Consider the following 27,939-nt stretch of genomic DNA (forward strand, 5'->3'; position numbering starts at 1 on the left):
GAGTCTTGAGGTTTAGAAACTGAGACAAGGTAAAGACACCACTTGCAAAGAATTACTTACACGTATCTTTGATTCCACTTCAATGCTACATCATCCTCTCTCTACACATTTCACTAGATGTCACTGATGAAAATTAGGATAAAGAGTAACTATTAACTATAACTTTCCTACTCAGGTTTAATAGAGTCATTTATTGAATACTCTGCTCACAAAATAGTTTACAAGAATGTTGCTTTCCACTAATTCAAACACTTTAATGAGAGTAAGAACTGATGGATAAGCATAAACTCTTCTGATTATTAATTTTGACATTTTAATATTTATCTCAGCAAAACTGGGAATATTTTTTATACTTTACCATTTAATGCTTGAAAAGTTAATTGAGAAGCAACCAATTTCCTATCAACATTCCAAGTTAGTGACTGAAACACTAAGAAATCAACAGCGTGTGATAATTGAGGGAACTGATTGGTTTCTAACTTTAGATCGATATTAAAGTTGAGAAGATATGTCATGAACAATAAAAATATCAGCAAAAACTTATCAATAATACCCATGGTGATTCCTAGGGATTTCTACAGAGCAACTTAAAAAACTACGTCCTAGTCATCGGGGAGGTCTTTGCAATGAATACACGTCACAGCAATAGGGTCCTGCGGCTCAGAGCAGCCATACTCTCTTGTGACCCACCTGCAGTTCAGAACCCCCAGACACTAGGCCATAGGTTAAGGCAATGAAAAGAAAACACACGGAGATTTAAGACTCCGGAGGAAAAAAGGCTATTAAAAATGCTCTCCCTACCTCACGTGTTTTGCTCTGTGAAGACTTTATCCAGGAATATCTGGAGCCAAAGCAAATGACCTAAATATTAAACCTAAATATTAATGAGAGGCTCAAAATGCAAGGAAAGATAAAACACTCAAAACAGGACAAAAATGTAATATGGTCAACTGGTGAAGACTGGAGGGCGACTACACGTAAAACCAGTGGATCCCACAGATCAAAGCTCGATTTGCAAGCCACGTGCAACATCTCCTAACAAATCAAGGACACTAAAAACTGGGCACCTTCACGGACACCTTAAAAATGGAAGAAAAAATGCATTTACCTTTATCATCAAAGCATAACCACTCAGGTTTTGTGCTGACACCTCTTTGACCCATCAGCACCTCTAAAAACCAGTATTTTGAAAAGTTTATTATGACTTTTTAAGGAGCTTCCACACCAACCAGGTACACGCACGCCACTGCCAGAGAAATGTCACCACAGTGAGGCAGGATTTGTAGAACCCCATTCTACAAGCACTAGCAAAGGAAGGTTATGACTCATGGATATGGATGGACTATAATATTTAAATGGCACGTTTCTGACATATTCACAAAATCTTTATAGAAAGTATTTAAACTCAGAAAAGAAAAAAGACGGGAGTCAAACACAGAGATGAAATGTACAAAACAAATGAGCAGGCAAACTAAAAGTTCTTGAAAGTATTTTACTTCAGGTTGAAAAATGAACAGCTTCCACACTGTTCATTGCAAGATACACAGTATTCACGAATACAATGCTGGTCATTTGAGGAAATGTACACACCTCAATTTCTCCTTCATGCTTTTCTTTTAGAAAGATACTGTTTACCAAAAAGAAACGTCAGCAGTACAGGAAAAACTATTTTCCCAATAAATTTACGAAAACCTAAGATTCCCAATGGAATCAAGATTATCTTCCCGCTACCACCACCTTAATATAATCACATGCTTATTGAAACACTAATATCTGCACCCTAAGAGTACATTTACTTTCAACAATGAGGGTGATTCTTTAAAAAAAAACTTCAGTGTGGTAAATGTAACATGGATCTCTGCAAGTATTAAGTGTCTGAAATAGGCAGCTAATACTGGATTTAATATTATTTTATAAATAATTGTTCCCTTAGCAGTAAACATAACTCTACACATTCACAATAGTCCTAGAAAATAAATACTGTGATTATGCACAATATGTTATGACAAACTAGTTTCAAAAAAACAGAAGCTCAACATCTTGATAAAAATTCTGATCAGAATAAAATGTGACTCTAAAATTTAAAACATTGTCAAAATAACATCACATTTAAAATCTTCCACGGTTTACACAAGTATTATGAACTTCCAGTTCTGGAACACATTTTTTTGCTGTGAATTAAAATACGAACTTATTGAAAACTGTTAATTTCAGTGATGACATCAGTTTTGGTCTTATTTTAGCATTATTTTCTTTATAAAAAGTTGCACTAAGTGTCCATTAATGGTCTGATTGGTCTTCAGTATTTCATAAATGTATATAAAAGAAATTCCTAAAAGCCAATAGTACTTTATATGTATATATTTATAAAAGAATCTCATCTCAGAAATGGCTGTAATTAACAGAGCCAGACATACTGATGCTAAACATGAGTGTTCACCTTGAAAGGAAGCATTTTCAGAAACATCACTTACATTCTATTAAATATTCCCAACCGAGTTTCATACTCAACATGTGATGAATAACAGAATTATACATCTCATTTGCACTCAAAACTGACCACAACCAAAATTTACAGTATGATTGAAACAAGCCAATGTTTAAAAAAGTTTTAATTAAAGATAACAATTCCATGAAAGGAGAGGATAAAGAATGGGATGACAAGAAGTTATTTGGTCTTAATAAGGCAATACAAAATAGATCCATTATCAAAGACCATTTAATTTTTAAAGATCAACAATACCAAAAGCATAAAGTGGAGTATAAGAAAATAGTTTTTTATAAGTATGATTTAATTAAAGCTGTTTACAGTTATTCTCTCCCACAGTAGTTTAGCATGAATTTAAAAAAGAATAAGAGATGAGAAAAACAAGCACACGCAGCACACAGGGTTAGAGGAGCCAGCATGCAACGTCTGTGGAACTCGAGGTTTCACTGCAACAGGAATGGGACCAGACGTGGGTGGCCTTTTTTTTTTTTTCCTATTAGGAAGAAAAAAAAAAAAAAAAAAAAAGAGAGACTGCAAAGGAAACAAACACAAAGTCATGTAATTGCCCATTGCCCAAGACGACAGCACTATAGAAAACAGTTGCAAGTTAATTCTTAGAGATGACTAGAGATTTTTCAGTGTTTACACAAAAGTACATAGTACATTTTTTTTTTTTTTTTTTTTTTTACAAAATAAAGTAAACGTCATTTGCCACCATAACCTTTTCTTTAGAGAGGAAAATTTTTGCAGCAGGTCACAAGGGTTCTATTAAGTCATTTCAATGTTGAGGAAACAAATTGAGTAATAGAACTAATCACTTCCCTATAGATGGATGTTAAGATGACAATTCAGATTATTTTTCAAACTAATCCTGAGAAAAATCTGTTTACAATTTAAACAGTAATGTTATGTAAAAAGTATTAACAAATCCACTATTACAAATATCAATTTCCTATATGGTCATCTATATATACACACAATAAAATGGTAAATATATGCAAAAATATTAAAAAAAAAAACATGCACAGATCACTTTCCCCTTTGAAATCTGGACTTCCTATAAGATACCTGTGTTTTCCTTCCCCACCCCATCCTCTGAAATTGTTTCTTGTTTCTATCACCCTACCCACTGAATACTATTCCCTATAACTCTGCATAAAGCCAATGAGAAATAGATTTATTTTACATTCAAGCTTTAAATCTTAAAATGACCCTGTTATAGCATATGACTTATCAAATGAGCAGCCTTTTTTTTCCCCTTTTTTGCTTGCTTTTTGTTTTTGCAGTTGTCAGTCTTCATGATCCATTCCGTGGCGAGCTGGGAAAAAACGCAGTTGCTAAATCAACGTCTGAACAGTGTAAGGCTCCCGAATGTTTCCCAGGAGTCCCTATCCAACTGTCCTGAGCATGAGATCATTGCACACAGAAGACAGTCCATCGTACAACGCCGACTATCTACAAAGGTCTGAGAGGGGGGCGTCCCTCTTGTGTTTCCTCTTTTTGCCATGGTAATACTGATTATTTGATTTGCCTTGATGTTGTTTGTTTGTCATCAAGGAACCATGGCTTGTTTGGGTTGTACCTTGGAAGCCTTTGCTGGAAGAACGAAAGAGCCTTGTTGATCCATGCTGCAGAGAAGGAAAGCGGTCAAAAAGACATCAGTATTGCAGATTCAACAGAGCACTTGCTAAGACCTGCCTCGGGGAGCTTTCATAACTAGGAATATGCTGACTTATCTAGCAGGCAGAAAACGATGCTACAGGGGTTAACTCTCTCGGGCTCTAAAACTTTTAAATATCAAAAAACATAGACCACTTCTTCTGTTAAGAAGAAGCCCTGTCTTCTTAACAGAGTATATGGAATGCAAGGCTTTTCTGAAGGAACCTATCAACCAGTACACCACATAACAAATGGCATTACTGGAAGACGCTGTCAGACACGCAGGTGTGTTGCCAGGTCAGGGGTCACCACAGCTGGCCACTCCTTTCCTGCTATCACGTGTCACTTTAATTGCCATTTCTAAACGAGTCTGTGTTTGGTGCACATGACTATAGGTAAAGTGGATTCTGCGAGTCAAGTCACACATGAGGTGACTGACATAACAGTCAATCTGTACTGCCAAGGGGCCTTCCCCAGGGTCCCTGATGTACTGGGAGAGGGTGTGATGGCCTTAGGCCAGAGTCTAGTACGAAATGACTTCTTCTCCTCATTTTGGTTCATTACTCACGATGATTAAAATTTCAGGCAACTGAAAAACTTACAATAGAGTGTCTCTGTGGCCTTTTTAAGTCAAAGCTAAAGCTAATCAGCGGACCATGGTTGACTGCTGTCTGATCATTTCAACACAGGCAACTAGGTATTGAATTTTAAAATAAAAAAGGATATGTTATTCCCAGATGTGCACAACACTGCAATGAGGTCATGCAAAAACTTCACGTGAGTTTACTTCAAGTACAGCTGAAACTTTTTATAACTTGAAGCAATTTTTTTTATGCTGCATCTGTAATAAGGTGGGTTGGCCGGGACATCTTATAAGGACCAGGTGCTAGATTCCCACAAAGGTTTATGTTACAATGGTGTCTCACAAAGATCCTCAGGACATCCTGTTACTAGAAGCACTGTCATGCTTTGGCACCTCTTAGAACAAAATATGTTTGTTTTTTAACCTAGAAGCTTTCTTTAAACGCATAATGTGTATGAATACATACGTATGTATGTATATGCATGTACAAAACTCTAAATATTCTATACTGAATACTGAACAATCAAAAACACAAGTTCCACACACCTGGGATTTGTTGGTGCTGTTGGATATGTTAGTGGTCTGGGTGCTCTGCATTTTCCCGCCTGCCTGAGAGGACTCCAAGGACACATCCTGCGACCCTACCCGGTTCCCAGTGGACGGGCGGCAGAGCAGCTGTTTCGGGGTTTTGCACGGTGTCGCATCGGAATCCTAACACAAGTCACATGAATTATAATGTGACACAGTAATAATTTAGACATTCAATATTAAGAAAGGAAAACAACTTCAGCTAAGCACTCTCTGGACTAAGTCTAATAAATATTTGGGAGTTAAAGGAAGCACACTGAGGAATTTATAAAATTAACTGCTTAAGTTTTCTTCCAAACATTTAAAGTGGCTTATCTATCAGAGGGTTTCTGTTCATTGTTAAATCCACTGCCCACGCCTGACCTTGTTAATCGGCCTTGACGGAGCTCATAGAGGTCCAAGTTTAGTTGCATTTTTATTTACAGAAAATGAACTATAGTGGAACGAGCACGGTAAAGAGTGAGGACCTAGGTCCCAGTCCCTGATTCAATGTCTTCAACCAAATACAAAACAGTCACTTTACAAAGCTCAATCTCTCAGAGTCTGCGATGACAGATCAGTGCTCCCTCCAACCAAACACAGCGAGTGGATCAGACTTCCCAGACACACTGGTCTGAGCCCACCTGTGTCTGGGCTGCTCGGGCCATGACTGCTACTCTTTCCTCAGCTCTACCCTTCGCCCTCACACTCTGCCCAGCATTTCAGAGACACATACTCTCAGTCCCTAAGGCTCCCTTCTCGAGGCCGTGTCTGCTTTCGCCCCTCTGTGTCTGTGACATCTAGCTCAGCATTCTGTCCTCCACAGCTCTGCTCTAGGAACCAGAACTGCACACCGGTAGATCCTGCATGTGAGCATTTATGACTCCATTACGATAAATGGTCATCGTCGACAACAAAAAACTACCCCTCTTCCATATTTAGATTATTTTATGTTATACACTTAATGAAGACAATAAAGCCCATTTTATTAATAGATCTTGATTTTAAGTAAACTCAGGATAAGACAGAAAGTAGATTAGGGATTTCCAGGGCACAGGGGGAGAGAAGAAATTAGGGACTGCTAATAGGTTTGTTTTTGGGGTGATGGAAATGTCCTGGAATTAGATAGTGGTATAGCTGCACAATATTATAAATATGCTAAAAAAAAACCGCTTAAGTTGTACATTTCTTAATGGTGAACAAGAGAGTATATATCCCATTTATATAAAATTTTGAAACAGACAAAACTAATCTATGGTATTAGAAAATCGTAACGGTGGTTACCTCTGAGGGTAAGATTGAGAATTTACTTGAAAACATCATGAGGGAACTCTTTGGGGTGATGGTAATAGTCTGTATCTTGTTAGGATTTGGGGTTACACATGTGTATGCATTTGTTAAAATTTAGTAAATGTATAATTAAGATTTCCTTATACGTTAATTTTATATCAAAAGAAAAAAACCGGACAAACACTGAACTGTGGTTAATGACGAGCACACAACAGTACTTGGTGGGAAGTGTGCTAATGTCTGCAATACTTTGAAATGTATCAAAGAATAAGACGAACTGGTGAATGAAGGGACAGCTCTGTGATAAGCCAGTAAAATGTTAATGGTAGAATCTAGTGGTGGTGTATATAGATGTTCACTAAAATCCTTTCACTTTTGGCTGTATGCTTGAAAATTTGAACACCATGTTGAGAAAAAGTACAATCATAAAGTTATTAAAATTTCCCAGGAACAAATAAGAAAATGAGCTAGCCTTGGCTCTCTAGATAGAGTTACCCCCAGCAGAACTCCTAAGGGTCTAGGTTTAGAAAACGAGGTCTTCATACTTACGACGTCACTAGAGCTGGACTGTGTAGCAGAAGAGGAAGACACTGGACCTGATGAAGAGTTTGAAGAGTGTTTACTAACAGATTCCGAAGTTTTACTTCTACATTTTCCAAGGGCTTCATTTTCTTCAGATAGATTATTATTACATTTATCTAACTGCTGAGTATCTACTATCAAGGTAACACCATTTCCTGAAAGAGTGGCAAAAGATTGGAAAACGTTTCTTCCCATTAAGCACACACAACACAGAAAAGCCTCTAATACTCAATCGATGAAAAACTCTTACCATTGCATGAAGGCTCAGGCCTATTCTGCAAGCCCCACTGCTTTGATATCCAGTCTCTATATGTGGCAACTTCATCTGTTACTCTAATTATTCTACCTAATATGCTGCAAGTGTTTAAAAAAAAAAGAGGGGAGGTACATTAATTTGAAGATAAGAAGCCACAACCAATTTTGACCCAATGGGCTGATTTTAATTAAACTTTTACCTCTCCGTTTCATTGTTGGGATAGTACTTTGCTATTGGCGATACAGCGTGACTCAGAACAACGTAGGCATAATCAAAGGCCTGTTTCACTTGCATGGCCCCATATGAACTCCTTCCAACATCATTACCTTTAAAAGAAATATATACATAAGATATTAAAACCTACCGTGGCTTAATATGAACTAAATGTTTGTGAGCCCTCTTCTGGGAGAGCAAGGGCACTCACTATCCTGCTAGAGCTGCACTCAGAATCTGAGCTGTCAGTCGGTCCCAAAGCTCCCCAGACTCTATAAACGTGTACATCACGCATAAATATGTTCTTATGGCATATAAATTGCCTAAATGTCTTCTGGCCCAACAGGACTATCCCATACACAGTCATGCAAATAAAAGAAGTAACTGCCTGTTTTTCCCTAAGAGGGAAACCAAGCTAAATTATAAATACTTATTTTTTGCTTGGTAGGTATACAGACATCTCCTGCACTAAATTATAAGCTCCTAAAAAGCAAGGACCATCTTGCTGAAAAAAACCTTTGTGTCCTTTATGTAGGGTAGGCTCCCAGTGAACATTTCCTCAATGAATAAACACAGAACTTTCTTTTTTTTTTTTTTTTTTTGGCCACACTGTGCGGCATATAGAATCCTAGTTCCCCGACCAGGGATCGAACCTGAGCCCCCTACATTGGAAGCGCAGAGTCTTAACCACTGGACCGCCAGGGAAGTCACCACACAGAACTATTAATGTTTATAAGATGGCTCATCAAGCCAGAAAAGGGCTCCTAGGCAACTACTCTCTCAACTCTCTTTCCTTACTCATTTTCAAGGCCAATACATTAAAGCAAATGACTAAAAGCATTTCCATTGAAGTCCGATAACACGGACTCTAAATATTTTACAATTATATCAGGAAAAAATATTGCCCAGAAAAACTAGGATACAAGCAAGCAAACACAGCATCATGAAAGCACAGGAGGAATTCATTTTCTGCTCACTTTCAAGCCAACATAAAGCTGGAAAAAGCACAGGGAGACTATGCAAAATTAAAGAGGTAAGAAGGGGTCCAAAGGGAAACTAAACTATCTCTTGGTACCCTTTTTCTCAGGAATTCTGAGACATATGAGCGTGCTCACTCCCTCTGAGGACCTCATAATCCTCACTTAAAGCGCCGGCTGACAACTGGTTAGAATCAGGAGCAGTGAGGACTCGAGAAAGAAGAAAAATGGCACCAAACTGGAGATGCACAAACCCACCCAAATAGTTAATACCCATTCTCCTTTGCCTTTAAGAGTCGAATGGATTCTACTCCCAACTCAACTCATTTGGAAGTATGCAATGTGTTTTTCTGCTGTGTGTGTGTGTTTATGTTCATGTGTTTGCTTATAAAATATTTTGAGGAAAAAAAATGACTACAATTACAAGTTAATCCTTAATTTTTCATCTGAAGAGAGTTTAAAGTACAATATGATGACTGACAACGCCCTTTTCTTTCTTTTTCTTTTTTTGGCCGCACCGCGAGGCTTGCGGGATCTCAGTTCCCCCGACCAGGGATTGAACCCAGGCCCTCAGCAGTGAAAGCGTGGAGTCCTAACCACTGGACTGCCAGGGAATTCCCAAGGCCTTTTTCTTTGCATGTCCATAGATTTACCTAAATTCAATACCTGGTTGTAAAGGATCTTCAATATAAAGCATGGATGGCCTGTAGCCATCTAGCATATTTTTCTGTACTTCATCTTTGGCCACATAGGAACCACCATCCTTTATCCGGATGCCAGTCTTTAAATAATTGAAGTGTCGTCCATATAATTCAAAAAATTCTATTAAGAGAACACCATAGTTTGTATTGGGGATGCAAGCATCTTCCCTGGGATGTAACTAAAATGAGAAGAAAAAAAATTATATTGGACTTTCTCTAAATTCAAGGTGAGGATAATAAATGAAATTCTAACTTCTATAAACAGTATTATTATAATTTTGGTTTAGCATAGCAGCCAATAGGTCATGGAGTTAGAGCAGGCTAATCGTAATAGTACTTCCGTTATAGACAACCTAAATTAAAGCCCCATGGGTGTGGGGGGACCTGGTGGGGGACAATTTATAAGGCTGAATTTTACAGCTGCCCCAGGATGCTGAGAGCGCGGGCTTGGCCCAACATCAGGGAAGTCATTCTGACTCACTAGCAGAGTCACGCAGTTGGCAACACTGCGCCACATAAATACGCTCACTGACGAGATTAAGACTTCTAACTCATCTTAACCAGACAGCAAATCTCAATTCCAGCTAAACTTACAAGAGTAGTTGCTTAGAAGACATTCTTAATTTTGGCATTTGTATTACTATTTACACCTATGGAAACCACACCATACTTCTGCATGCTAAAATTTGCAGTGAAAAGTCTCAAAAATACTAGAGCACATGGGATTAAAAATTTTAAAAAAATATTCTTCCCTAGGGATTTTAAAGTACTTATTTGCTAAATTATAAAAAGGTACCTAGTTCAAAGGGAAAAGTCATAAGTAATCAAGGGAAACACTCTAATTAGAGCTTGATTTAAATTTTTTCCAAAATGATTCCCAACTGATTTATTTTAAAAAATGTTTAGTGTACACTAGTATGGTACAACTTACCTGAAGGAAACTTACTGCCATTAAAAAGAGACTATAAGAACCAATTCCACCTGTAAATACTTCATTAAGGTCCCTCTGTAATAAGAACTGTTTCAATACTAATACCAAGTATGGTAATACAGGATATTTCTGGAAAAGAAAATTGTATTTTCAATGAATTCCTACATCAGTAATAGCTCTAAGCATTAACAGCATATATGGTCTCTAAGTATAAACTGGTCCTTACATTACAAACTTTGGTGGACATATGTAATATACTTAATTTTCTATTTTAAAAACAAGCTATAAAAAAATAAGCTATAAGTAATTAAGGATTGTCTCCTCACATCTAAGATCTAAAACATGTAGACGTAAATGACAGCACCCAAGCACTCACTACAGGACAGAAACGCTAGCAATACCTATTTTGTGACACTCATTTATGACCATTACCGAATAATATTCAATTCGGTAAATAGGTAACAGAAACAGTACAGGACAACGTCTCAATTCTTTTTTTTTTTTTTTTTTTGGCCACACCTCCCAGCTTGCAGGATCTTAGTTCCCCGACCAGGGATCGAATCCAGGCCCCATGTAGTGAAAGCGCAGAGTCCTAACCACTGGACCACCAGGGAATTCCCATCTCTTAAAGCACTAAGTCAGTGGGATTTTAAAGGATCACTTCTTGCAGGTGGCACTCCACAGGCAGACCAGGGTCCTTCAGATGATTCTGCAGGGCCCGGGAGCAGGAGCCATCCTGCCTGCTGCTCTCCATGTGGGCAGGTGAACACACAGACCCACCTTCCGTGCTTTACAAAGAAGGGCGAGAGCATCCATGCTGGCAAATACGGACAGTGTGAGTCTGTCTTTCACTCAGGCACACACTCGTTAAGCACTCTCCACAAGCCAGGCCCTAGGCTAGGGATGCTGAGGGGAACAAAGCAGGCACAAACGTCGAGAAAGAAGTCAACAGCCATTACTTAGGGGTGGTAGAATTACTAGTGATTTCCACTCTTTTCTTGACGCTTACAATGAAAACAAACTGCTTCCATAAGAAAAAAGTTGATACTTTTGCAAATCATGGCAAAGTAAGCAAGCATGAGAAACAACAAAAATATGGAGAAATAATCATTTTTAAACACTACAGTTGAACTCAGAAATATAGTCTCTTTAAAGAACAACTAGGCAAATTTCCAACAGAATTTTTTCTGCATATATCCTCTGACCCAGAAATTCCACTTCTGGGAATCTTCCTACAATTTATTAGTGTAAAGAAAGATGTAGGCATGGAAGGATGTTCACCAAGCACTTTTTGTAACAGAAAGAACCACTGGAAGCAACACCAGGGAAGTGCTACACAAAGCACAATAATCCTGACACGGGACAACCATGTAGTCAGCGAAAAGAATGAAGGAACCCTGACTGTGCTGATACAGAAAACCCCACCAAAATATTAAGTTAAAAAAAAAGTACTAGACATCTTGTACATAGTGTGCTATATTCCTTTTGTTAAAAATTTCAAGAAGAGGACAAACAAGCAAAGAAAAAAAGCTGATGAAGGCACACCCTATGAAGCTGATCTAAGCATATAAGTTATACGGGTGACTCACTTTTTACTACCCTTTTACACTGGTAAGATTTTTTATCATACGTGTTATTCTCAATTTTTAAAAAAGTTTCTTTCTGGTAAAAAGAAACTTTATACACACCCAATAGCTCCGAAAGAGTGGGATTACAGATAATATTTCTTTTCTTTTTCTGCTTTTCTATACTCTGCTCATTTATACAAGAATATAATGTTTACCACAGGAGAGTTAAAATTTTTTCTGACATAAAAAGAAAAAGGTGAACCTGAAGAGCTGCTAAAAAAAACAAAACATCGTGGGGGCTTCCCTGGTGGCGCAGCGGTTAAGAATCCGCCTGCCAATGCGGGGGACATGGGTTCGAGCCCTGGTCCGGGAAGATCCCACATGCCGCGGAGCAACTAAGCCCGTGTGCCACAACTACTGAGCCTGCGCTCTAGAGCCCACGTGCTGCAACTACTGAGCCCATGCGACACAACTACTGAAGCCCGCGTGCTCTAGGGCCTGTGCTCCGCAACAAGAGAAGCCACAGCAGTGAGAAGCCCGCGTACTGCAACGAAGAGTAGGCCCCCTCTCAGCAGCTAGACAAAACCGCGTGCAGCAGCGAAGACCCAATGCAGCCAAAAATTAAATAAATGAATAAAATAAATACATTTATTTTAAAAAAAAACAACATTGTGAATGGAGAGAAATGATATTCTACATAAGCCAAAGCAGTTCACAGTTTTTAGTTTTGGGAGAAAAAAGCTGATGGGTTTAAGCATGTGAAATGTTCTGAAGATGATGTAGACAAATTCTGCCCTATCTGGGAAGAAAACAGAATAAGCAGAAACAGACTTAAACCACTTCAAGATAAGCTAAGGACACCTGCAGGACCTATCTTACAGGTGACTTGGGAATTAAAATCTAGAAAAGGCTCCCTAGAGAGGGTCTTAATCTGAACTCTTGGAGAGAAGTTCTTCAAAAGCTTCCTCAACCCTTAATTCTTACTTGAGGTCACATTATAAATTACTGATTATTACAAGCAGATTCAAGGAAAGTAAAACCACTGCACAGAAAAGAAGCATTTGTCAGCGATACACATATAAAAATAGTTTAGCCAAGTATATCAGAACACCACCACCACAGAATCTCAAAACACAACTCCATTTCTAATATTTTCACTGAATAAACACTATAACTTCTCTGACCTTGGTAAAATCTTTGATGAGGTCAGCTGCTCTCACACCATTCTGTACATTAAAGCTGATATCAACTTTCACTTCGGTAAAAGAATCTGTTAATTTAATAATAGGTACCTAGAAAGAGAAGACAGATAAAATTTAAATACTTTAACCAAATTAAATGACAAAATCAGGGGATGGAAGGTTATCAGACTTGAGGTCTTGACCTCCTCATGAGGACATAAAAACACTGAGTATTCTGAACACTCCGTACCATAGTTGACTTGGCCTTCTAGATATTTTACATTACATATTTAGCATTTAACCTCATGCAATATATTTTGTAATTTCTACTAACTGAGAGTTTTGAAATCAGGTAACAAAAACTTTCTCAACATTAATATACTTTGGAGAACAGTTTCCAACTCAAGAAAATCAAGAATTATGAATGTCAGCCCACAGCACCAAACTATTTCCAATAAGAAAACTGCTAGATTCTTAAGTCACACATAGTAAGTCGCTGGCCTTTTTGGTCAGTTTTGCAAACAGCCCAAAAAACAACCTAACAAGAGAACTTAAAATGTAAGAATTATTCTCAAATGAAAAATGATAGGATGATTTATATGCGATATCAGGAATTCTTTAAAAAAAAAAGCTCTATTTCTACCATGCATTAGGAAACTCAGGCCAGCAAACTTTGTGTACAGAACTGGATTTCCAAATTAACAGCTTTTAATAAAAAACAATACATGTTGTTTTGCTCTAATAAAACCTAATATGCAAAAATCCAAACTTCTAAAATAGACATATTTATTTCTAATGAGCTTCTGTGAAAATTCTTTAATGTCCATTCCGTTAGTTAAAATATGACTTGATTTACAAAATTTCAATTAATACAATTCTTCAAGGATACAAAATATGATAGAAAAGCAACAGCTATGCAACTATAAACTTTATCAGCTATTCACATTTTTACTTACGTTTTTTATATTAAAAAATCTCTACAGTATTATGTATGATAAATTGAATAATATTTTTTAAAGAAATGTACAACCAGAATAATTCATTTGTCTCACAAACACAACTTTTTATGTACAAACACCGTGATCATTAACAAAAGGAAGGAATAATTCACTCACAGTCCGACGGTGCTCACCAAAATTAAGTCTTAATTTTACAAGTTTCATGCATAAGTAACTAGAGAGTTTAAGATGAAATGCTGAAGAACTTACAGTTGCTTTGTCTAGAACTTTCACCGAATCCTCATCTGCAACCTTATGCTTCCGAAGAGCTTCTTCCAGGGTCCAGAGGGGTAGGTTCTCCCACTTCCCAAACACCACAAGATCGATGTCACTGAACACAGAGCACACACAAGAGTTGTTTCAAGAAGTGAGAAACTGTACTTACTTTAACTCATTCAAGATACAGACAGCAGGTCAGTACAATGGAACTCTATTTCTCACCCTGCCCAGTGAAGACTAAATGTGTTGGTGAGGACTGTTCTTAGAGAGGAAGTGGAAACTGGTGATTTTAACAACCTTCTCCTTCTCCTGGTCATTTCCCGGGGTGATTTTAAAAGAAGTAACACCTCAAAAACACCAGTTAACGTTTCCTGTTCATAAAGGCTTCTGGTACTAAAAAACTTAAGACCTTCCAAGTGAATAAGGTTAACTGATTGTGACTTACATTATTAAGTATAAAAAGCAAGATGCAGGCAGTGTATCTAGTATGCTACCATTTGTGTACAAAAGGAAGAAACACACATTTCCTTTTATATGCATAGAATATCTCTGGAAAGATATGCAAAGAACTGGTAATAGCACTTCCTCCAAGGAGAGAAACTGGGGGAGAGAGGTGGGATCCAGACTTTTCATTGTAATTATGTGTGTGCTCTTTTCAAATCTGAGCTAGGTAAATGTAGTACTGTTCATAAAATTTAATTAAATTATTAGAAAGAGTGACTCAGGTTTTGCTGAGGCTCAGAACCTAAATAAGGAAAAATATTAACGGACTCAAAGTTGAATATTTTATGGCTTTTGTAGGCCTAAGACAGCAATGGGAAGAATGGAAATTGCTAGGATCCATCCACTTTAACACATTTTAAGTTTGGGTAAAGTAGACTGAATCAAACTCAAATGAAAAACACGATGGACGCCGACAGTGCACTTGAACATGTGTTAAAAGGGTAAATCTCAGGTTGAGCGCTCTTACCACAATAATGACAAAAACATCATGAAATGTTTTTGCTTCGTAAAGACCACAGCATTTCAATTCTTAGAGAGCAGGTACTCACTCCTCAAGGAAGTCTTACTAACCCCCAAAATCACCCCCAACACACACGCCCCACCCCCAGCTATGGGCCAAGACAGCCCTCATTTGAGAAAACCGAAACAAACAAGAGGCCTGAAAAGACCAAGACTTCCCTCAGAGAAGAGTTTGTACCCTGATTTTCTGAATCAGAACACTGGAACAGGAGCTAATAGTATGAGTTCTTAATAAAAAATGAGAGACCTGGCATTCCAGGGAATACAAAGTTCTAGAGCATAATCAGGTGTTTTACCGTAATATTACATTAACATCTGTGATAGTGGGTTAAGTTACGGGGTTGAACAGTTCTCTGCAGTGATATTCTACCTCAAGATAATTCAAATAAAATACAGGTAAGTGAATTTTTGTTTCATAAATCTGTTTTGTTTCAACTCTTACACATTCAACAGTCAAAGCGCATACACTCTAAAAAAATGTACAATCCCTTAAAAGTGCCATAAATGTACTAACCTCGTAGGTAAATACAGGCCCGTTTTAAAACTTCCAAATATCTGGACCTAAAATAGAAAAAAATTGTTATATTAAAATATCAGATGAAAAGCCACCAAGCTATGGAGAAATGCAGGGTTTTGCCACCCTCTACTGGTAATTTTTAGTACTACAAGAGCATATTTTTTCTAACACCATGCTTTCATGAAGCGGGATCCCGTAGCTTATAGGCAGACATTCGGAATACAGCTTAAACTTATTAGGTTCAAATATCAAATACGTAGACTTAAATAGAAACCTTTCGAAAGTAATGTTCAGGTCACTAATGTTCCCTGATAATCTAGAGATATAATCACAAATCCTTAACTTTTGTTCTCTCAAAAGGAATCTTCTCATAGATTACTGAATTAGGGTCAGACTACTTCAGTTCCAGGACAAGTGCCAGCCAGTAGGCCATCTCCACAGAGAACACCAGGCACTGTCATTATAACACCATGCCGTGGCATAAAATCAGGACACATCCTATCTCAAACCACAGAGAACAGCGGAAGACTCAGGCAAATACGTGTCTGCAAGTATTGCAATAAAGGATGAACAATGAAAAAAGTTCAACTTTTGAGGCGAGATGGACCCAGGAACCTCATCACAGCCTCGTGCTCCTTCATCTGCAAAAAAAATTGTGGATAAAATCCCCCACCTCGGAAGGAGGAGGACTGATTTAGATCAGGGTTTCCCAACTTCAGCACTACTGGCATCTGGGGCAGATAATTCTTCGTGTTGAGGAGTTGCCCTGTGCATCGTGTGATGTTTAGCAACCTCCCTGGCCTCTACTCATTATATGCCAGCCAGGAGCACCTCCCCAGTCACGATAATAAGAAATGTCTCTGGCATTGCCAGATGCCTCCTGGGGGAGAAACGTGTCCCCAGTTGAAAGCTGCCAATCTAGATCACATAGGAGAAACAACGTGGCATACAGTGGCTGCTCAATAAAATATTATTAGTGGCCTCCCCTCTTCCCTGTACCTACAGTATCTTATCTGAAGCTTCTTTGTTTTGCCAACTGGACCAGAAAAACTTCCCTGGCTTCACCTTTACCAGCCCATGACGGAGTCTAAAGAAAAGCTATATAACACAATGTACAATGTAATGGATTCTAATAAGTTACTTCTTCGAATGCACAAAATTGTACAACAGACCCTCAAAGGAGCCCTAAAAAGTGAGCGTCAACAATAAGAACCACAAATAAGCAGAGGAAATCTTGGGCAAAAATTTTGTTCACTGGGTGGGAGCTATACTGGGAGACAAGGAGTGATTAGAAAAAGAGAAGAAAACAACAGTTTCAGGAAAGTAGAACACACGCCTGCATTAGCCTATGAAAACGAATTTCAAACGACATAAGAAATTCCTACTTGACATCTTCATTCAGCTATACACAATTATGTAATGTTCATACTGACAAGCTGGAACAAAATAGTAACAGCGTTTTGATACAGCACATCCAAATAACCCACTACTACAAGGAGGCTTTATTTGTCTTTCTTCTCTTTATAGTAATGATTCCTAAAAATAGTTTGCAGTTAGTAGCTGCTATTCAGTACTGCAAAGAAATAGTTTTAAGTAAGTCATCCAATTCAATGCAAATAATTAGGAAGCCCAAAATTCTAAAGGCTGAAGAAAATTCTTTGCTTTTAAAATTTCATTAGATCACAACTCTACACATGCACATACATAGGGATATTACCACCTAAGCACCCTTCTACCCAGACAGGTACTCACGTCAGCACTGGGCCAGAGCTCCTTAATCACACTCTCGATCCTGTTCACCACCTCCATCCGCATCTTCTCCTCCTCTGGTCTTGGAGACATGTATTCATAAAAATCACTTATTTCTTCATGCAGACTGAAGAAAAAAAGCAGAAAAGTTAATATGAGCAGGGCCAAACTAATGAGAAATCACTAGCTTAAATAATCTTACCTAATTAAGTCTATAAGATAACTCAGCTGATGATTTTACATTCATAGATTTCTCCCCTTAATTTTAAAGTTACAATTCATGCTTAAATGGGAACGTACAAAATTTAATCAAAATGCCAAAATAAATAAAACAAGAAATTCCAAATGCCAAGAAGCCTTAACAGAAGTGTACTAGCGGCTCTCACAGCACGTATTACCTGCCTGGGCAGAATATTTGCTGGATGCTGGTGATTTTTAAATTTCTTAAATTTCAAGTGTAAGGCCTGGCCTCTGCCTTTACACTTCTGATCCAGTAGATATAAACACAAGAAGATACAGCATCTAGGTGACGACGACAAGCTTCCTGGCAGTGGGGATGACCCTCTAACCCCTCTGTAATCCATTCCTCACGGGAGCAAAACAGCGTGTCTTCCATAACGTTTGCTTAGTGAATTAAGTGTCAAATGAATACGTCAGCCAGTGAATATCAGCAAAGACCTGAAAAGAAGGGCTGGCAGACAAGGCTCCACGAAGGAGCTAAGAAGACTTCCCGAGACCGAGAGGCACGAGGCTCGCTCAGGGAGCCCCGAGCAAAGGGCACAGCCTGTGGCAGAGGGGGGAGTAAAGGGAGGAGCAGCACCTGATGACAGCAGGCTTTGAACAAAAAGCTAAGCAGTTCAGACCTTCCCCGGTGGTAACGGAACTATTTCAATGTTCCGGAGAGGGACCAGGGAAAGACTGACTTAAAAAATGGAGCATTTTAAGAAGATTCAGCTGGCAGTGGTGCAAACAATGGATTGGGAAAGAGACGAGACTGGAGGCGGAGGAATGGCTCATAAATTACTGCAACTGTAGAAGAACTAGCTGAAGGCCTAGGAGGATGGTGGAAGGAAAGAAATGGGCTCCAGGAATGCCACACGCACAGACACAACGGCTGGGCCGCAGGGCACGACCAGCAATGGAAAGACAGGAGTGAGGACACCTGCAAGGGCTGAGGCCTGAGGGGCTGGGGGCATCAATGAACAAGATGAAAGGAAAAACTAGGCGGGCTAAGGGGCTGGGTGTAGTCAACTACTACTGCAGAATAGAAGAAAACGAAAATAGCATTCCTTAACAAGCTGGTGCAACTGTGAAGAGCTACCTTTAGGAGGGAAAACTGAATATAAAATGGGAGGAAATCTGCTAAACTTGTGTTGGACGCAGACAAGGTGGGAGGCCCGGCTCCAGGTAGCTGGAGGTAAGCCGGCGTGAGGTTGTATTCGTGGTGTCTCAGTCTAGCACAGCTGTGATGGACCAGGAAGCCAGGAGAAGGGCACTCGTTAAATAGCAATGGGTGCCAAGTGCCAGAGGGGAGCATGCTGGGGGGCAGTGGTAGGCAGTGCACCTCGAAGTAACAGAATCTGGAAGGCGGGGTGTGCCCGCAGCGGTAAGCCCATTCAGGTCCAGAGCGGGTACAGGAGTCACAGGAAGCTAGAAACACCAGGAGATCCAAAATGGTTTATAAAGAAAGGAAAGAAAAATGTCTAAGTCCCAACCTCCACTGGCTATAACATTTAAAATGTGGCTGAGTAAGCAATCAACAGTTTCTGCCTCTTCTGATGTTTTATTTTTAGACAGAGTCAAAAAAACCTGAGTTCCAGACTCGGGCTCTGCCTGAGGGCAGCTATGTTCTTTCTGAAAAGCGACTGGCACTTTCTGGCCTCGGTGTCCTCAGGCACAACCAAAGGGTTGGCAACAGGGAGCCTTTTCAGCCCCTTAGTTTCAAACCCTGGGCCATTTGGTAAGGAATGATTTATAGCAGCGTTCTGCCTGTTCACTGTGCAATACCACAGAAAAACTGGATTTTAAAACTCCAGGGAGTTCTGCAGGTGGAATCAAGTCTTCCTTGGTATGCTTCTAGGTACCCTAGGATCTTCTGATTTTTTTTTAAGCTTCCCAGGTTTTAATATATTCTCTAAGGTCATCCCCTTTGGCTTCTTAAAGACAACAGCTAAAATGACTAGTCATTACAGAGTTTACAGCTTGCTTTACTCTTCTGCACTTTTGGCAGGGATGAGGACCACAAATAAACAACAAAATAAATGGACTTCTTATCTAACTGGATCATTCGCTATGTATCAGAGTTTATTTGTGGTTCGAAAGCACATCACTGTAGAATACTTCCATTTTAACCAATGGAAAAAACCTCCTAAATTTGATTGTTATCTATTCTACAAAGGTCCACTTACACATTTTCTAATTCAAATACAGGCAAAAAATATTTAGCCTGTCTTCCAGTTAATCTTCAAGTCATACGAAACTAAGTAAGAATTCATCCTCTAAACACTACCGAGTGCCTATGTTCAGGGCATTACAAGGAAAAAGGCTAGTCACACATGATCCTTGCCCTGGGCAGTTTCCATCTAATGATGAAAAGAAATACTCATTTGAAGTAGTTTTGTGATGTGTAATATATATATATTCTGCACTGTTCCACCACAGGCAGGTTGCAGATGAACAGGAGTGCTTTCCAATGATGATAGCTTCGGGAAATGGAAAGGGGTTGCCTTGCAAGGTAGTAAGGTCCCCGTCACTACAAGTATAAATAAAAAAACTAGATGACCATGAAGCAAACAAAGGTCTTATAAGAGATTTCTGAACTTGGTAAAAAGTGGAGAAGATTCTAAAATTCCTGTTTATCACTAGGCTTTTAGGTTTCTAATTAGCACATTAATTTGGAGACAAGGCATTACAGTTTTACATGACAAATCCTTAAATCAAGACTACCCTAAACTTTAAAAATCCACGGAACCATCTTCCCATTTAGGAAAATATGGTTCTACAGCTTATCTGTAGATTTGCATTTGCCATATTGGAAGGGGGAAAGAGGAATAAAGGAAAAAGGGAGGGCTATTAAAACAAAAACGTACTGGAACAGTAAGAACAAGGGAACCCATCTCAAGCCTGCCAGGGTCATCTCCTTACCCACCCCTAACACAAGCATCACTATCTATATCTCGTCTATATTTAACTAGCTACTTGTAAAATGCTTAAAGAACTAAGTGAGAAATGTTGGTATATTTAGGAAATAAATTTCCAGTAAAGATTTTAAAATAATTCTGAGGGGCTCTATCCCTGTGGACTGCATAATTTTTTTTTTTTTTAACTTTGGGTTTATTTATTTATTCATTTATGGCTGTGTTGGGTCTTCGTTTCTGTGCGAGGGCTTTCTCTAGTTGCGGCAAGCGGGGGCCACTCTTCATCGCGGTGCGCGGGCCTCTCACTATCACGGCCTCTCTTGTTGCGGAGCACAGGCTCCAGACGCGCAGGCTCAGTAATTGTGGCTCACGGGCCTAGTTGCTCCGCGGCATGTGGGATCTTCCCAGACCAGGGCTCGAACCCGTGTCCCCTGCATTGGCAGGCAGATTCCCAACCACTGCGCCACCAGGGAAGCCCTGCATAATTTTACTGGCATGGTGCCATGTATATCTAGGGGCTTCAAAAATCCTGAAGGAACTGAATCCCATTTTTGGAGTAACTACTACATGCCTGGCACACTTCTGAGTGACATGATGACCTAATAGAGGCTGGAAACTAGAGAAACTTTGCAAGTTTGCTTTCACCTATTAATGCAACTTTATGCCTCTGAAATCAATGACTCGGAGAAAACTTTAGTTTCTCCCACATCTGGGTCAAAACTCAATATGATTAATTAGTAAATATTGCTGCATGCTACATACGCAGCCTTATGGTTTCTCATCTTAAATTATAAAATACAACTCTCCTGTGATCAAAATTCCTGAGTGATCAAAATACAGTGCCCTCTATCAGGATATCAATGTTTTCTTTTTAAAAGATAAAGTGAGCAAGAAAGCACACCCACTCCCTGTTTTTAAAGGAAAAGTACATAATATAAAAGCAATATGATAAAGTAGGTGCTACTATACAACTGGAGAGGATACCACCCCCCCAAAAAAACACAAAAAAACAGAATCAAAATTAATTTGCTGGGGTAAAATTTACGTTAATCTCAAAATTAACGATAATACAAAAATTTAAAGTGACAAGGAAGAAATATCAACAAAAAATAGCTTCTGTATTTTAAAAAGTACAACCCCACAGATAATTTAGGTCAAAACAGAGACATGGAAAAAAAAAAAAAATTGCTTCTGCTCTGAGAAAAGTTCCACCAGGGAGAAATGTTAGCCTTTCAAAATGGCCCTCAAAGGCTCAGTTTCTCTGACTATCAAAGGGAAGAACTGCTTCACACCCTTTCGGCTGCCCAGTTGCCCAGGGTGGCGGTGTGAGTCTCTTAGGAACTTCTGTACCCTCAAAACCAGAGGCAACATGGCAGTCTCCCTGATGCCTCCAGGCCAAGGCAGGCAGATCACCCACTGCTGGCCCCTCTGCTCAACACTGCCCCCTGCAGTTCAGCCAAAATCTGTTCAGGGGTAACCCTGCTTCCTGAGGGACACCTGCCCAGCTTGCAATGTGCCTGAGAATACTGCCACATCAAGGTCAAGCTTTCCAGTTTCCATAACTGAAGTCCTCATTAATTATAACTTCACACTTACATGAAGGCATTGACAAAGTTCTATTCAATTACTTCCCCCCCCAAATTTTAAGATTAATAATAACCAGTTTTGACAAGGACATATGGAAAAGGCACTCACATGCTGTGTGTAAAAATATAAATTACTACAACCTCTCCAGAGGTTGTCGTATTAATTAGTGATAAATAATGTTTACATAAATAATTTTTAAAATCCCATTATTTCATTAAAATCAGGATCTGGAAGAGTGTCTTATCTGCAATCCCATGTTTACTGCAGCATTATTCACAATAGCCAAGATATGGAAACAACCCAAATGTACATTGACAGATGAACAGATAAAGAAAACATGGTCTATACCTATAATGACATATTATTCATATTCAGGTTTAAAAAAGGAAATCTTGCCATTTGCAACATAGACAAACCTGAAGGACATTATGCTAAGAAAAATAAGCCAATTGGAGAAAGACACATACTGCATGATTCCACTTATATGCAATGTTTAAAACAAACTCATAGAAGCAGAGAACAGAAAGGGGTGGATGCCAGGGGCTGGCATGGGGGTGTGGGTGGGGAGTTGTTCAATGGGTATAAAGTTTCAGTTAAACAAGATGAATAAGTTCTATAGATATGCTGTACAACACAGTGTCTATAGTTAACAATACTGTGTTATGCACTTAAAAATTTGTTAAGAGGGTAGATTTCATGTTGTATTCTTACCACAAAACAAGGGAGGGGACACAAGGAAACTTTTGCAGGTGCTGGATATATCTATTACCTTGATTGTAGTGATGGTTTCATGGGAGTATGCATATGTCCAAACTCATCAAGTTGAATATCTGCATGAAATATGTGCAGTTTTTTGTAAAGCTGTTTAAAAACAAATCCCCTTCTTTTCACCCTTCAGAAATATTTTGATGAGGGAACAAGGATATTCACCACAGCATGATTTAGGATACTAAATAATTGAGAAACAGCCTCGATGTCCATCAATGGGATCCAATTAAATAATCATAGGAGTACTCATTGACCTTCCCTTGAACTATAGCCAATAACCCATTAAAAAGAATGATGAAGAGCTATATGAGCTGAGAGAGAAAGATCTAAGATTTGTTATGTTTAAAAGAAAGGATCCCTTTCATGTACATTAAAAAGACACACACAGGGACTTCCCTGGTGGTCCAGTGGGTAAGACTCCACGCTCCCAATGCAGGGGGCCCAGGTTCGATCCCTGGTCAGGGAACAAGATCCCTCATGCTGCAACGAAGATCCCGTGCGCCGCAGCTAAGACCCGGCACAACCAAATAAATAAATAAAATAAATTTTAAAAAATAAAATAAAAAACTAAAAACACACACACAAAGAGAGAGAGTCACAATATGTTTCTATTTGCATTACAAGTTTTCTGGAAGGAGAACAGTTAACAGTGATGACTGTAGGGACAGGGCATGGCAGGAGAGGTGGGGACACTTTAGTTTTTTATTTCATATCACTCTGTATAATCTTATAATTTTTTTTAAACCACTAGTGTTTATTTGTTTGTCTGCTTTTCTAACAGGAATCATCATTATCTGTTTGGAGAGATTACAGGTCACTTGTCATCTTCTTTATATTTTTCCATGTGAAAAATACACGTGTGTGTGTATTTCCCCAAAGCTTCGCCCCACAGAACATGGTCTATATACCATACTGTTTATGGTGATTAAACCTGGTGAGTGAATTTGGGGGTGGGAAGAGACTCACTTTTTTTAAAGTATACACTGATATATATATAGTCTATCATTTAAAATGCATACATGTTAATTACCATTGTATATTTTTATAACAAGATCTTTATAACAAGGAAAAATATTAAAGAAAATTAACACTTAAAGGAAAAAGATTCAACTTACTCTAATAATCGAGCTTTGCAGACCAAAAGGCTACACACCAGGCAGCTGGAAGACTTGAGCAGAGAGGGACCCCAAACCCGGGCACGCAGCAACTGACACATGACACAGTTGGGAAGTTACTGCATGCATGATGCAGTGAGTGTAGTAGTAAGTTTCTGCTGCTGTCTGACTCACCCCTTCTAGGGACTTAAATGTGTGGGTATATGCAAGACAAATTTCTGGAAGAATACATAAAAACTGCTCGCAGTGGTTTCCTCTGGGGGGAGGGGGTGGGACTGAGGTCTGAGGTATAGGGATTTATATAGCCTTTTGTACGGTTTGATTTTTTTCAAATGCAAGTAGGCACCAAGAGAAGTGAATAACAGCAAGCCCTGGGGCAGTCCCTAGCACAGTCTGAGTGACATCTTCAGGAGGCTCTAGAATTTGATTTTTACAAAGAAACTGTCACACACACACACACACACACACGTCCTATATTTCCAGCTGCCGGCTAGACTTCTCTACGTAGATGTCACCTCAAACTCAGTTCAAAATGAAATTCCTGGTCTTTTTTCCAAAACCTAGCCTTCCTGCTTGCATTTTCTTCCCTGAGTTATTGTTTCCCCAAAATGGAAACCAAACTGGTCTCCCTGCCCCTAGCTTTTCCCTTCTCTGGGCCATCTTCCACGTGATCACCCTTCCTCAAGCTATCTGTGTCATTTCCTGATGCCTCTTCCCCCCAGTACAGCCACAAAGAACTGTGCTGGAACACACCAGGCCTCTTCAAGAGCCCCGCCCTTGCACAGGCAGGCCCTGTGCCTGGAACACCTTCTTACGCAGCCTTTGAGAGCTCAGCTAGCACCTCCTCAGTCAAGTCCCCAGACGCAGTATTACTTTAGCTCCTCCTCAGTGCTCCTGCCCAGCAGTCAATCCAAGTGAGTTCAGAGCAAATGCCCTGCTCAAGGCCTCCCTGCTCCGACTCGACTCTCCGATTCAGCTCTGTGTCCCCAGACCCAGGACGCAGTACAGAAAAGCACTTCTCGAGGAAGGGACCCTCAGCTGACATATGTACATCTACCCACACCCACGTCCACATGTCATAAAACTTCATGTCAGGCATAGAAGATAAGAGTTTGATTTTAGGCGCTAAATATAGGAGTTCACACAAATAGGAAACACACTTACATACTAAAACACTTGAGAGAGAGTGTGAAAGGGATTTCCTGTCAGGAGACAGCGCAGGGCTTTGTTGGTTCATGTCTCTTAGGCATTTGCCCCCAGACCTATCTGAAGAGGTGAGACGTTCTTCCCTCAAAAAAGCATTAGGAAAAAGTTGCCTTCAAGTAGAAACAAATGCCAAAGGCATTTATAACCAGAGGAACATGAAGCTTCTTTCTTCACAGCTCTATCTCACCATAATTCACTTCCAATATTTTAAAATCAAATTGGCAGTCTTACACTTCAAATAGGGACAACTCAGTTGAGAATTTAACAGTGAGAAGACATGGTATTCGAGGGTCATGTTATCCACAAAAAACAAAACTAACGCAATAAAAGCCAAATTTGACAGATTTTTGGCAGTACAATTATATTTAAACACATACATCAGGATCTGAGATTGAGAATACCAGCTTTTATTTTGGTTGTAATCAAGACAAAAAACAATAATATATAAAAGCACTAAAGATAAGCAATATAAAAAACCCTGAAGTTATAATAAAAATAACTGAACCTGGGGCTTCCCTGGTGGTCCAGTGGTTAAGACTCCCCTGCTTCCAATGCAGGGGGCGCAGGTTTGATCCCTGGTCGGGGAACTAAGATGCCACATGCCACGCGCGTGGCGTGGAAAGGAAAGAAAGGAAAGAAAGGGAGGGAGAGAGGGAGAGAGGGAGAGAGGGAGAGAGGGAGAGAGGGAGAGAAAGAAAGAGAGAAAGAGAGAAAGAAGGGAAGAAAGGAAGAAAGAAATGTGTCTCAAACTGGCCCTGTAGATACTTCTTCCAAGTCCATACGTTCTCTATGAGAATTTTTAAATTGTGTGTTTTCACTTCAATATTACTCTAATAACATTAGCATGAGCTTGTTCTGGATCATCCAGATGCTTCTCTGGAAACAGAGAGCCGCCCAGGGATTCCCCCAGCCCACATCTGCTGTTGTGTTTACCATCAAGCTAAGGCCAAAGAATAGGATTTTAATTGGTCTGCACTAACAGTCAAGAACAGGGTAAGACCTGATACATGTCTCACACATATATGCCAAGTAAAGGTCAAATGGCACCGCTGAACATTTCTACAGTTTTCAGAATAGAGACAAATGATGAGAGAACTGAGCTGTCACATGGCAAGGTACTAAAGGCATTTCCAGTGCATTCCCAACACCACAGCAGGCAATATCATATTTACATTGAGAGTAGCAATTTGATTTGCGTAAAACATCATCTGTCCCATAAATTAATTTTAATTTTATTGATTCTGTCATTTTATCTGTATTTAACTGGTTGTTTTGTTTTTGTAACCTTTTTTAAGCATAAGAAATTTATCCTTGTGTGCATTCTTACATTATAATAAAAATAACTCAAGCTAGGGTGCCAAGAGCAGTCGATGGGGAAAGGACAGTCTTTTCAACAAATGGTGCTGGGGAAATTGGATATCCACACACAAAAGAATGAAATTGTACTCTTTCCTTACACCATATACAAAAATTAACTCAGAATGGATCAAAGACCTAAACTTCAGAGCTAAAACTATAAAATTCTTAGAAGAAACGCTGGAGAGTCATGACAGTGAATTTGGCAATGACTTCTTGGCTATAAAACCAAAAGCACAGGCAACAAAAGAAAAAATAGATAAATCAGACTTCATCAAAATTGAAAACTTATGTACATCAAAGGACACTATTAAGAGAGTGAAAAGACAACCAACAGAATGGGAGAAAATATTTTCAAATCATATATCTGATAAGGGATTAATATCCAAAATCTACAAAGAACTCCTACAATTCAACAACAAAATCAAATCCCAATTCAAAAATGGACAAAGGACTTGAATGGACATTTCTCCAAAGAAGATCTATGGATGACCAATAAGCACATGAAAAGATACTCAACATCAATAGTCATTAGAGAAATGCAAATCAGTACCATCAGATTATTTCAACCCATTAGGATGGCTATTAGCAAATAAACAGAAATTAACAAGTGTTGGTGAGATGTGGAAAAATCAGAACCCTCCTGCATTGCTGGTGGGAATATAAAATGATTAGCTCAGGTGGAAAACTGTGGCAGTTCCTTAAAAAGTAGAATTACCATATGATCCAGCAATTCCACTCCTAGGTATAAACCCAGAAGAATTGAAAGCAGAAACTCAAGATACTTATACACCAATGTTCATAGCATTATTCACAATAGCCAAAAGGTGGAAACAAACCAAAGGTCCATCAACAGATGAATGGATAAACAAAATGTGGAATATTAGTTGGCATTAAAAACGAAGGATATTTTGATATATGTTATAACATGCATGTTAAGAACATTATGCTAAGTGAAACAATAAGCCAGACACAAAAGGACAAATATTGCATGATTCCATTTATATGAAGTACCTAGAATAGGCAAATTCAGAGGGGAAGCAGAACAGAGGTTAGTTACCAGAGGGGAGGGGGGAATGGGGAGTGACAGTTTAATGGGTAGATAGTTTCTTCTTGGAATGACGAAAAATTCTGGAAACTGATAGTGGTGACGGTTGGACAATGATGTGAATGTACTTAATGCCACTGAATTTTATACTGAACAATGGTAAATTTTATGTTATGTATATTTTATCACAATAAGAAAAACTTAAGCTAACACTGGATAT

The 27,939-nt window shown here is 39.0% G+C and overlaps 1 protein-coding gene across 4 annotated transcripts in view; it reads right to left on the reverse strand.

Moving 5' to 3' along the window:
* Window positions 1–1,130: 1,130 nt before the first annotated feature.
* TENT4B (terminal nucleotidyltransferase 4B) overlaps window positions 1,131–27,939 on the reverse strand; it is a 63,091-nt gene continuing 36,282 nt past the window's right edge. Inside the window, exons 2-12 of one of the 4 annotated variants that reach the window (XM_057534821.1) lie at window positions 17,506–17,629; window positions 15,751–15,797; window positions 14,205–14,325; window positions 13,000–13,107; window positions 10,248–10,376; window positions 9,282–9,495; window positions 7,625–7,751; window positions 7,420–7,523; window positions 7,137–7,183; window positions 5,277–5,441; window positions 1,135–4,116 (exon numbers count right to left, since the gene is read on the reverse strand). In XM_057534821.1, coding sequence (XP_057390804.1) covers window positions 3,940–4,116; window positions 5,277–5,441; window positions 7,137–7,183; window positions 7,420–7,523; window positions 7,625–7,751; window positions 9,282–9,495; window positions 10,248–10,376; window positions 13,000–13,107; window positions 14,205–14,325; window positions 15,751–15,797; window positions 17,506–17,629 — 1,363 coding nt within the window. In that variant the 3' untranslated portion in view covers window positions 1,135–3,939. Of the gene's footprint in view, window positions 4,117–5,276; window positions 5,442–7,136; window positions 7,325–7,419; window positions 7,524–7,624; window positions 7,752–9,281; window positions 9,496–10,247; window positions 10,377–12,999; window positions 13,108–14,204; window positions 14,326–15,750; window positions 15,798–17,505; window positions 17,630–27,939 lie in introns of all 4 variants that reach the window. The other 3 variants (XM_007167616.3, XM_057534822.1, XM_007167615.3) reach the window with 3 other exon arrangements.

Source organism: Balaenoptera acutorostrata, chromosome 19 (assembly GCF_949987535.1).
Source record: "Balaenoptera acutorostrata chromosome 19, mBalAcu1.1, whole genome shotgun sequence".
NCBI classification, from domain to species: domain Eukaryota; kingdom Metazoa; phylum Chordata; class Mammalia; order Artiodactyla; family Balaenopteridae; genus Balaenoptera; species Balaenoptera acutorostrata.